This window comes from Penaeus vannamei, chromosome 10 (assembly GCF_042767895.1).
Source record: "Penaeus vannamei isolate JL-2024 chromosome 10, ASM4276789v1, whole genome shotgun sequence".
In the NCBI taxonomy this organism is placed as follows: Eukaryota; Metazoa; Arthropoda; class Malacostraca; order Decapoda; family Penaeidae; genus Penaeus; species Penaeus vannamei.
The window spans coordinates 35,314,143-35,325,514 of record NC_091558.1 but is presented as its reverse complement, the minus strand read 5'-3'; the positions used below and the strand labels follow the sequence as shown (position 1 = coordinate 35,325,514).

At 46.8% G+C, this 11,372-nt stretch overlaps 1 protein-coding gene across 1 annotated transcript; it reads left to right on the top strand.

Moving 5' to 3' along the window:
* The first annotated feature begins 540 nt into the window (after positions 1–540).
* On the top strand, positions 541–10,080 carry LOC138862919 (S-antigen protein-like). Its single transcript, XM_070126115.1, has 8 exons — positions 541–563; positions 2,456–2,592; positions 3,186–3,253; positions 5,290–5,433; positions 7,751–7,840; positions 8,674–8,907; positions 9,723–9,818; positions 9,985–10,080. Exons 1-8 carry the CDS (start codon positions 541–543, stop codon positions 10,078–10,080), a joined length of 888 nt encoding a protein of 295 aa, XP_069982216.1.
* Positions 10,081–11,372: the final 1,292 nt, after the last annotated feature.

The following is an 11,372-nucleotide window of genomic DNA, read 5'->3' as shown; positions in this document are numbered from 1 at the left end:
GAGCGCCAGGTAAGTAGGGCAAGTGATCGCCAGGTAAGTAGGGGAAGTGAGGGCCAGGTAAGTAGGGCAAGTGAGCGCCAGGTAAGTAGGGCAAGTGATCGCCAGGCAAGTGAGCGCAAGGTAAGTAGGGCAAGTGAGTGCCAGGTAAGTAGGGCAAGTGAGGGCCAGGTAAGTAGGGCAAGTGAGCGGCAGGTAAGTAGGGCAAGTGAGCGCCAGGTAAGTAGGGCAAGTGAGCTCCAGGTAAGTTGTGCTAGTAGGGTACCTGGGAGGTAGGGCAGGTAAGCGTTCTTTAAGAAGATAATATGAGCTCCAGGTAAATAAGGCAAATTAGCGCCAAGTGAGTGCTAGGTAAATGACTTAGGTGGGTGTCATGTAAGTTGGGCAAGTAAGCGCCAGCTATGTAAGGTAAATGAGCGGCAGGAAAGGGGCAAGGAAGCGCCTGGTAAGAAATAGATGATCGTTAGGTAAGTTGGGCACGTAAGTCCCAGGTAAGTAGCACAAATGAGCACCAGGTAAACTTACCAGGTAAGGCAAGTAAGCATGGCAAATGAGCGCCAGGTAAGGTAAGTAAGCACCAGGTAAGTAGGGCAAATAAGCGTCAAGTAAGTTGAGCAAGAAAACGCCAGGTATGTTGGGCAAGCAAAAGCCATGTAAGTAGGGCAAATCAGTGCCAGGTAAGGCAAATATGCGCCAGGCAAGGCAAATATGCTCTAGGCAAGTAGGGCAAATAAGCACCTGTTAATTGGGTAAGTGAGCACCAGGGAAGTAGAACGTCTGCACCAGGGAGGTAGGGCAAATAAGCGTTATGTATAAAAAAAAAATAAAATAAAATAAAATGAGCCCCAAGTAGGGCAAATTAGCGCCAACTGCTAGGTAAGTAGAGCAAAATAGAAGCAGGTAAGTGAAGTAGGTGGGTGTCAGGTTAGTTGGGCAAGTAAGCGCCAGGTAAGTAAGGCAAGTGAACTGGTAAGTAAGGCAAGTAAGCGCCAGGTGAGTAGGGAAAATGAGCGGCAGGTAAGAAGGGGAAGTGAGCGGCAGGTAAGTATGGCAAGTGAGCGGCAGGTAAGTAGGGCAAGTGAGTGCCAGGTAAGTAGGGCAAGTGAGTGCCAGGTAAGTAGGGGAAGTGAGTGCCAGGAAAGTAGGGCAGGTGAGCGCCAGATAAGTAGGGCGAGTGAGCGCCAGGTAAGTAAGGTAGCAGGGAGGTAGCACAGGTAAGCGTTCTTAAGAAAATAATGTGAGCTAAAGGTAAGGTAAATTAGCTCCAAGTAAGTGAGTGCTAGGTAAGTAGGGCAAGTTAACACAAGGTAAGTGAAGTAAGTGAGGTAAGTAGGGCAAGTAAGCGCCAGGTAGGTAGGGCAAATGAGCGCGAAGTAAGGTTAGTAAGCGCCAGGTAAGTTGGGCAAAGAAACGTCAGGTAAGTAGGGTAAGTTACCACCAGCTAAGTAAATCGTGGACACCAGAGAGGTAGGGCAGGTAAGGGTTATGTAAAAAAAAAATAATAATAAATAAATAAATAAAAAAATAAAAAAAAAGATAATAAACTGAGCCCCAGGTAAGTAGGGCAAATTAACGCTGAGTGCTAGGTAAGAAGGGTACTTACCTAAGTGCTAGGTAAGTAAGGCAAATGAGCGCGAGGTAAGTTGGGCAAGTAAGCGCCAGGTAAGAAGGACAAGTGAACCCCAGGTAACTAAGGTAATTAAGCGCCACGTAAGTAGAGCAAATAAGCGCCAGGTAATTAAGGGAAATAAGCGCCAGGTAGTAGGGGAAGTGATCGACAAGTAAGTAAAACGTGGGCAACAGGGAGGTAGGGCATGTAAGCGTTATGTGAGATAATCAACTGAGTCCGAAGTAACTAGGGCAAATTAGCAAAATAGCACCAGGTGAGCTTTAGGTAAGCAATGTAAGTGCCAGATAAGGAAGAAGGTGAGCGCTAGGTAAGTAGGACATGTATGTAACCGGTAAGGTAAGTGAACGCCAGGCAAGAAGTGAGCGCCAGGTAAGTAGGGCAAGTGAGCGCCAGATAAGTAGGGCAAGTGAGCGCCAGGTAAGTAGGGCAAGTGAGCGCCAAGTAAGTAGGGCAAGTGAGCGCCAGGTAGGTAGGGCATGTTAGCGCCAGATAAGTAGGGCAAATGAGCGCCAGGTAAGTAGGGCAAGTGAGGTCCAGGTAAGTAGGGCAAGTGAGCGCCTGGTAAGTAGGGCAAGTGAGCGCTAGGTAAGTAGGGCAAGTGAGCGCCAGGTAAGTAGGGCAAGTGTGCGCCAGGTAAGTAGGGCAAGTGACCGCCAGGTAAGTAGGGCAAGTGAGCGCCAGGTAAGTAGGGTAAGTGAGCACCAGGTAAGTAGTGCAAGTAGGGTACTAGGGAGGTAGGGCAGGTAAGCGTTCTTTAAGAAAATAATATGAGCTCCAGGGAAGGCAAAGTGAGTATTAGGCAAGTGACTTAGATGGGCGTCATGTAAGTTGGGCAAGTAAGCGACAGCTATGTAGGTTAAATGAGCGCCAGGTAAGTGAAGTAGGTGAGCGCCAAGTAAGTTGGGCAAGGAAGCGCCTGGTAAGTAGGGCAGGTAAACGCCAGGTAAGAAGTAATTGGGCGTCAGGTAAGTTGAGCAAGTAAGCCCCAGGTAAGCAGGGCAAATGAACGCCAGGTAAGATAAGTAGGTGAGCGCCAAATAAACTGGGCAAATCAGTGCCAGGTAAGGCAAGTAAGCACCAGGTAAGCAGGGCAAATGAGCGCCAGGTAAGGTAAGTAAGCACCAGGTAAGTAGGGCAAATGAGCGTCAAGTAAGTTGGGCAAGTAAGCGCCAGGTATGTTGGGCAAACAAATTCCATGTAAGTAGGGCAAATTAGTGCCAGGTAAGCCAAATAACCACAAGGCAAGTAGGGTAAATGCGCGCTGGGGAAGTAAAACGTCGGCACTAGGGAGGTAAGGCAAGTAAGCGTTATGTAAAAAAGAAAAAAAAAAAAATCAACTGAGCCCCAGGTAAGTAGGGCATATTAGCGCCAAGTAAGTGCTAGGTAAGTAGAGCAAATGAGCGCCAGGTAAGGCAACTAAGCGCCAGGTAAGGCAACTAAGCGCCAGGTAAGGCAACTAAGCGCCAGGTAAAGCAATTAGTACCAGGTAAGTAAAGCAAGTGAGTGCCAGGTAATTTTGGCAAGTAAGCGCTAGGTAATTAGGGCAAAAATGTACCAGGTAAGGCAAATGAGCGCCAGGTAAGTAAGTCAAATGAGCGCCAGGTAAACAAGGCAAATGAGCGACAGGTAAGTAGGGCAAATCATCACTAGGTAAGGGTTTGCCAGGGATGTAAGGTGACCGCTAGATATGTAAACTGTGAAAAGACAAGTTGAGTAAAAGAGCCATTAAGAAAACTGAGTGCCAGTTATGGTGAGTGTAACTAAGAAAGTGAGCTATAGGTAGGAAATGTAAGCGCCAGTTAATTATGACAAACGAGTGTCAGGTAAGTAAAGGAAGTGAGCATTAGGTAGGCAGCTAAGAAAGTGAGCTTCAGGTAAGTAATGTAAGCAGCAGTTGAGTGCAGTTGTGAATTGTGAGTGTAGCTAAGGTGAGTTTTAGGTAAGCTATGTAAGTGCCAGATAAGGAAGAAGGTGAGCACTAAGTAAGTAGGACATGTGAACAACAGGTAAGGTAAGTGAGCGCCAGGTAAAAAGGAGAAGTGGGTGCCATACAGGTAGGGCAAGTGAGCGCTAGGTAAGTAGGGCAAGTGAGTGCCAGGTAAGTAGGGCAAGTGAGCGCCAGGTAAGTAATGCAAGTGAGCGCCAGGTAAGCAGAGCAAGTGAGTGCCAGGTAAGTAGGGCAAGTGATCGACAGGTAAGTAGCGCAAGTAGGGTACGAGGGAGGTAGGGCAGGTAAACGTTCTTTAAGAAAATAATGGGAGCTCCAGGTTAGCAAGGGTAATGAGGGCAAGTTAACACCAGGTAAGTGAAGTAGGTGAGCGCCAGGTAAGTTGACCAAGTAAACGCCAGGTAAGTAGAGCAAATGAGTGTCAGGTAAGGCAAGTAAGCGCCAGGTAAGTAGGGCAAAGGAGTGCCAGGTAAGTAGGGCAAGTAAGCGCCAGGTAAGATAGGCAAGTAAGCGCCAGGTTAGTAAAGCAAATAAGCGCCAGGTAAGTAGGGCAAATGATCGCCAGGTACGTAAATCATGGGCAACAGGGAGATAGGGCAGGTAAGCATTATGTAAGAAAATCAAATGAGCCTCAGGTAAGTAAGGCAAGTTAGCGCCAAGTGAGTGCTAGGTAAGTAGAGCAAAATAGAAGTGAAGTAGGTGAGCGCTAGGTAAGTAGGACTTGTGAAGAACAGGTAAGGTAAGTGAGCACCATGTAAGTAGAGGACGTGAGAGCCAGGTAAGTAGGGTGAGTGCCAGTTATGTAGGGTAAGTGAGCGCTAGGTAAGTAGCGCAAATATGGTACCAGGGAGGCAGGGCAGGTAAGCGTTCTTTAAGGAAATAATGTAAGCTACACAACAAGGCAAATTAGCGCCAAGTGAGTGCTAGGTAAGTAGTTAACACCAGGAAAGTGAAGTAGGTGAACGCCAGGTAAGTTGGGCAAGGAAGCGCCAGGTAAGTAGAGCAAATGAGCGCCAGATGAGCAAGTAAGCGCCAGGTAAGGAAAGCAAATGAGTGCCAGGTAATTTGGTCAAGTAAGCGCCAGGTAAGATGGGCAAGTAAACGCCAGGTAAGTAGGGCAAAGGTGTGTCAAGCAAGGTAAATAAGCGGCAGGTAAGAAACGCAAATAAACCGGATAAGTAGGGCAGATGAGTGCCAGGTAAGTTGGGCAATTAAGCGCAAGGTAAGTAGGGCAAATGAGCGCTAGGTAAGTAGGACAAGTAATCGCTAGGTAAGAAGGGCAAATGAACGCCAGATAAGCAAGGTAAATGAACTCCAGGTAAGTAGGCAAATGAGCGCTAGGTAAGCAAGGCAAATGAGCGCCAGGTAAGTAGGGCAAATCATCACTAGGTAAGTAAAGGGTTTGCCAGGGATGTAACGTGATCGGTAGATATGTAAACTGTGAAAAGACAAGTAGAGTAAAAAAGCCATTACGAAAAATGAGTGCCTTTTATGGTGAGTGTAGCTAAGAAAATTAGGAAAATGAGTGCCAGGTAAGTGAAGTTAGAAAGCGTTAGGTAAGTAGGACACATAAGGGCCAGGCAAGTACGGTAAATGATTGCCAAGTAGTTGAAGTAAGCAGGACAAATGATCGCCAGGGAAGGAAGTTGACCGCTGAATATGTAAAATGTAAAAACGCAAGACAAGTAAAGTTAATAAGTAAGGTGTGTACTAGGTAGTTAGGACAAGTGAGGACCAGGTAAGTAGGGCAAATGAGTGCCAGGTAAGTAAAGTAAGTGACCGCCAGGCAACTAAGGCAAGTAAACTCCAGGTAAGTGAAGTAAGTAACCGCCAGGCAACTAAGGCAAGTAAACTCCAGGTAAGTCTGGCAAATGAGCGCCAAGAGAGGTGACTGCTATATATGTAATATGTAAAAAAAAAATGCAATTCAAGTATAGTTAATACCAGAGAGAAAAGTGTTCGTTGTGAATTGTGAGTGTAGCTAAGAAGGTGAGTTTTAGGTAAGCTATGTAAGTGTCAGATAAGGAAGGAGAGCGCTAGGTAAGTAGGACATGTGAACAACAGGTAAGGTAAGTGAGCGCCAGGTAAGAAATAGTGTACGCCATGTAAGTAGGACAAGTGAGTGCCAGGTAAGAAGGGAAGGGGAGCGCCAGGTAAGAAGGGGAAGTGAGCGCCAGGTAAGAAGGGGAAGTGAGCGCCAGGTAAGAAGGGGTAGTGAGCGCCAGGTAAGTAGGGCAAGTGAGCGCCTGGTAGGTAGGGTATGTGAGCGCCAGGTAAGTAGGGCAAGTAAGTGCCAGGTAAGTAGGGCAAGTAAGTGCTAGGTAAGTAGGGCAAGTGCCAGGTAAGTAGGGCAAGTAAGTGCCAGGTAAGTAGGGCAAGTTAGCGCCAGGCTAGTAGGGCAAGTTAGCGCCAGGCTAGTAGGGTACTAGGGAGGTAGGACAGGTAAGCGTTCTATAAGAAAATAATGTAAGCTACAGGTAGGTAGGGCAAATTTGCGCCAAATAAGTGAGTACTAGGTGAGTAGGGCAAGTTAACACCAGGTAAGTGAAATGGATGAGCGCCAGGTAAGTTGAGCAAGGAAGCGCCAGGTAAGTAGAGCAAATCAGTGCCAGGTAAGTAAGGCAATTGAGCGCCAGGTAAGATGGGCAAGTAAACACCAGGTAAGTAAAACGTGGGAAGCAGGGAGGAAGGGCGGGTAAGCGTTGTGTAAGAAAATCAGAGGAGCCCCAAGTAAGTAGGGCAAAGTAGCGACAAATGTGTGCTAGAAAAATAGGGCAAAATAGCACCAGGTAAGTGAAGTAGGTGGGCATCAGGTAAGTTAGGGAAATAGCGCCAGGTAAGTAGGGCAAATGAGTGCCAGGTAAGTAAGGCAAATAAGCGCTAGGTAAGTGAAGTAGGTGGGCATCAGGTAAGTTAGGCAAATAGCGCCAGGTAAGTAGGGCAAATGAGCGCCAGGTAAGTAAGGCAAATAAGCGCTAGGTAAGTAGTGCAAGTAGGGTACCAGGGAGGTAGGACAAGTAAGTGTTCTTTAAGAAAATAATTTGAGCTTCAGGTAAGTAGGGAAATTAGCGCCAAGTAAATGAGTGCTAGGTGAGTAGGGCAAGTTAAAACCAGCTAAGTGAAATAGGTGAGCGCCAGGTAAGTTAGGCAAGGAAGCGCCAGGTAAGTAGGGCAAATCAGTGCCAGATAATTAGGGCAAGTAAGCTCCAGGAAAGTTGGGCAAGTAAGCGCCAGGTAAGTAGGACAAGATAGTGCTAAGTAAGTAAGGCAAATAAGTGCCAAGTAAGTTGGGCAAATGAGCGCCAAGTAGGTAGGGCAAGAAAGCGCTAGGTAAGTGGGGCAAATGAACACCATGTAAGGGAAATAAGCGCCAGGTAAGGCAAATAAACACTAGGTAAGTAGGATAAATGAGCGCCAGAAAAGTAGGGCAAGTAAGCGTTAGATAAGTAGGACAAATGAGTGCCAGGTAAGTAAAGTGATTACCAGGTAAGGAAGGTGACCGCTAGATATGTAAACTGTGGAAAAAAAAAGTTAAAAGAGTTAAAATGCCATTCAGAAAAATGAGTGCCAGTTATAGTGAATGCAACTAGTAAAATGAGCTCAAGGCATGCAATGTATCCGCCATTTAAGTATGGGAAGTCAGTGCCAGGTAAATAAAGGATGTGAGCGTCAGGTAGATAGGACAAGTGAACTCGAGGTAAATAAAACATGCCACGTAATTAAAGCAATTGAGCATATAAGAAGCGCAAGTAAGCTCTAGGCATGAAGGTCAAGTTAGCGTCACATAAGTATGGCAAGTGAGCGCCAGGGAATTAGAAAAATGAGTGCAAGGTAAGTGAAGTAAGAAAGCGTTAGATAAGGACACATGAGCATCAGGTAAGTAGGGTAAATGATTGCCAAGTAAGTAGGTGAAGTAAGCAGGACAAATGATCACTTGGAAAGAAAGGTGACCGCTGAATATGTAAAAACGCAAGAGTTAATAAGTAAGAAGGTGAGTACTAGGTAGGTAGGACAAGTGAGGACCAGGTAAGTAGGGCAAATGAATGTCAGGTTAGTGAAGTAAGTTACCGCTAGGTAAGTAAGTGCAGCTAAGAAGGTGAACTTTAGGTAAGCAATGTAAGTGCCAGATAAGAAAGTAGGACATTTGAGCACCAGTTACGGTAAGTGAACTCTAGGTAAGAAGTGAGCGCCATGTAAGAAGGACAAGTGAGCGCCAGGTAAGTATAGCAAATGAGCGCCAGGTAAGAAGGGGAAGTGAGCGCCAGGTAAGTAGGGCAATTGAGCGTCAAATAGTGCAAGTAGGGTACCAGTGAGGTAGGGCAGGCAAGAAATTAATGTGAGCTCCAGGTAAGTAAGGCAAATTTGCGTCAAGTGATTTTTAGATTTAGATTTAGTTCTAATTTTATTTGTTACAATGGATATTCTTTGCTGTAACATGCTGTCTGTTTTATTTTGCCCAAATCTCCTGCAAGGAATGGACGGGGTTACCATTCACTGGCCGAGCGTGGAATTGAACGCAGGTCCGCAAGATTGCTAGACCAGCACCTTACCGCTGTGCCAGCACAGTGCTAGGTAAGTAAGGCAAGTTAACACCAGGTTAGTTGGGGAAGGAAGCGCCAAGTAAGTAGGGCAAATCAGTGCCAGGTAAGTAGGGCAAATTAGCGCCAGGTAAGTAGGGCGAATGAGCGCCAGGTAAGGCAATTAAGCACCAGGTAAGTAAGGCAAATGAGCGCCGGAAAACTTGGGCAAGTAAACGACAGGTAAGATAGGCAAATCAGTGCCAGGTAAGGCAAATAAGCGCCAGATAGGTAGGGTAGGTGAGTGCCAGGTAAGTAAAACGTGGTCACCAGGGAGGTCGGGCAGGTAAACGTTATATTAAAAAAAGAGCCCTAGTTAAGTAAGGCAAATTGGCGCCAAGTGAGTGCTAGGTAAGGAGGGCACTCACTTATAACAGGTAAGTGAATTATGTGGGCGTCATGTAAGTTGGGTAAGTAAGCGCCAGGTAAGTAGAGCAAATGAGCGCCTGGTAAGTTGGGCAAGGAAGCGCCAGGTAAGTAGGGCAAATCAGTGCCAGGTAAGTAGGGCAAGTAATCGCCAGGTAAGTGAAGTAGGTGTGCGTCAGGTAAGTTGGGTAAGTAAGCGCCAGGCAAGAGTAGATGAGCGCCAGTTAAGTTGGGCAAGGAAACGCCAGGTAAGTAGGGCAAATCAGTGCCAGATAAGTAAGACAAGTAATCGCCAGGTAAGTGAAGTAGGTGTGCGTCAGGTAAGTTGGGTAAGTAAGCGCCAGGCAAGAGTAGATGAGCGCCAGTTAAGTTGGGCAAGGAAACGCCAGGTAAGTAGGGCAAATCAGTGCCAGGTAAGTAGGGCAAGTAAGCGCCAGGTAAGTGAATTAGGTGGGCGTCAGGTAAGTAGGGAAAATAAGCGCTAGTTAAGTGAAGTAGGTGAGCGCCAGGTAAGTTGGGCAAATCAGTGCCAGGTAAGGTAAGAAGGGCAAATGAGCACCAAGTAAGTTGGGCAAGTAACCGCCATGTAAGTAGGTTAAATCAGTGCCAGGTAAGTAAAACGTAGGCACCAGGTTAGAAGAGCAAAATAGAACCATGTAAGTGAAGAAGGTGGGTGTTAGGTTAGTTGGGCAGGTAAGTAGGGCAAGTGAACTCCAGGTAAGTAAGACAAGTAAGCGCCAGATAAGTAGGGCAAATGAGTGCCAGGTAAGTAGGGTAAGTGAGCGCCAGGGAAGGAAGGAGACCGTTAAATATGTAAAATGTAAAAATAAAAGTTAATATCAGTGAAAGAAGTGCTCGTTAAGTATGGTGAGTGCAGCTAAGAAAGTGAGCTTTAGGTAAGTAATATAAATGCCAGATAAGTAAGTGAACACTTGGTAAATAGGACATGTGAGCACCGGGTAAAGCAAGTGAGCACCATGTAAGTAGGGGAAGTGAACGCCATGTAAGTATGACAAGTGAGTGCTAGTTAAGTAGGGCAATTGAGCTCCAGGTAAGTAGAGCAAGTGAGTACCAGGTAAGTAAATCAAGTGGGCGCCAGGGAGGTAAGGCAGGTAAGCACTGTGTAAGAAAATCAAGCGAGCTCCACTGGACAAATCAGCGCCAAATACGTTAGTGCTAGGTAAGTAGGACAAAATAGCAACAGGTAAGAGAAGTAGGTGAGCGCCGGGTAAGTTGGCCAGGTAAGCGCCAGATAAGTAGGGCAAATCTGTGCCATGTAAGTAAAGGAAATAAGCGCCAGGTAAGTAGGGCTAATGAGCGTCATGTAAGGCAAATGAGCGCCAGGAAAGGCTAATAAGCAACAGGTAGGACAAAGCTCCAGAAAAGTAAGACAAGCAAGCGCTAGGTGAGTGCTAGGTAAGAAGGGCACTCACTTATAACAGGTAAGTGACTTTGGTGGACTTTAGGTAAGTAGGGCAAGTAAGCGCCAGGTATGCTGGGAAAGTAAGCGCCAGGTAACTAAGGCAATTGAGCGCCAGGAAAGTACGGTAAATGAGCGCTAGGTAAGTAGGGCAAGTAAGCGTCAGGTAAGTTGAGCAAGTAAGCGCCAGGTAAGTAGGGCAAGTGAGCGCCAAGTACGTAGGGCAAGTGAGCGCCAGGTAAGTAGGGCAAATGAGCGCCAGGTAAGTAGGGCAAATGAGCGCCAGGTAAGTAGGGCAAGTGAGCGCCAGGTAAGTAGGGCAAGTGAACGCCAGGTAAGTAGGGCAAGTGAGCGCCACATAAGTAGAACAAGAAAGCGCCAGGTAAGTAGGGCAAGAAAGCGCCAGGTAAGTAGTGCAAGTGAGCGCCAGGTAAGAAGGGCAAGAAAACGCCAGATAAGTAGGGCGAGAAAACGATAAGTAAGGAAAATGAGTACCAGTTAAGTGGGGCAAACGAGCGCCAGGTAAGTAAAGTGATTGGCAGGGAAGCAAGGAGATAGCTTAGTGTGTAAATTGTAAGTAAAGGAAGTGAGGAAATAAGAAGGGCAAGTGAGTGTTAGATAAGTAGGGAAAGTCAACACCAGGTAAATGAAGTAAGTGAGCTCGAGGTAAGTTGGGCCGGTAAATAGGGCAAATGAGCGCCAGGTAAGTAAAACATGTGGGCACCCGGGGGGTAAGGCAGGTGAGCGTTGTGTAAAAAAATCAAGTGAGTTCCAGGTAAATAGGGCAAATTAGCGCCAAGTGAGTGAGTGCTAGGTGAGTAGGGTAAAATAGCAGTAGGTAAGTGAAGGTGGGCGTCAGGTAAGTTGAGCAAGTAAGCGCCAGGTAAGTAGGGCAAGTGAGCACCAGGTAAGTAGGGCAAGTGAGCGCAAGGGAAGTAGGGCAAGTGAGCACAAGGTAAGTAGGACTAGTGAGTGCCTGGTAAGTAGGGCAAGTGAGCACCAGGTACGTAGGGCAAGTGAGCGCCAGGTAAGATGGGCAAGTGAGCACCAGGTAAGTAGGGCAAGTGATTGCCTGGTAAGTAAGGCGAGTTCTAGGTAAGCAGGGCAAGTGAGCGCTAGGTAAGTTGGGCAAATGAGAGCCAGGTAAGTAGGGCAAGTGAGCGCCAGGTTAGTAGGGCAAGAAAGCACCAGGTAAGTAGGGCAAGTGAGTGCCAGATACATAGGGCAAGTGAACACCAGGTAAATAGTGCAAGAAAGCGTCAGGTAAGTAAGGCAAGTGATTGCCTGGTAAGAAGGACAAGTGATTGCCTGGTAAGTAAGGCAAGTGATTGCCTGGAAAGTAGGGCAAGTAAGCGCTTGGTAAGTTGGGTAAGTAAGCGCTAGACATGTGCAAATGAACGCCAGATAAGTAAGGAAAATGAGCACCAGGTAAGT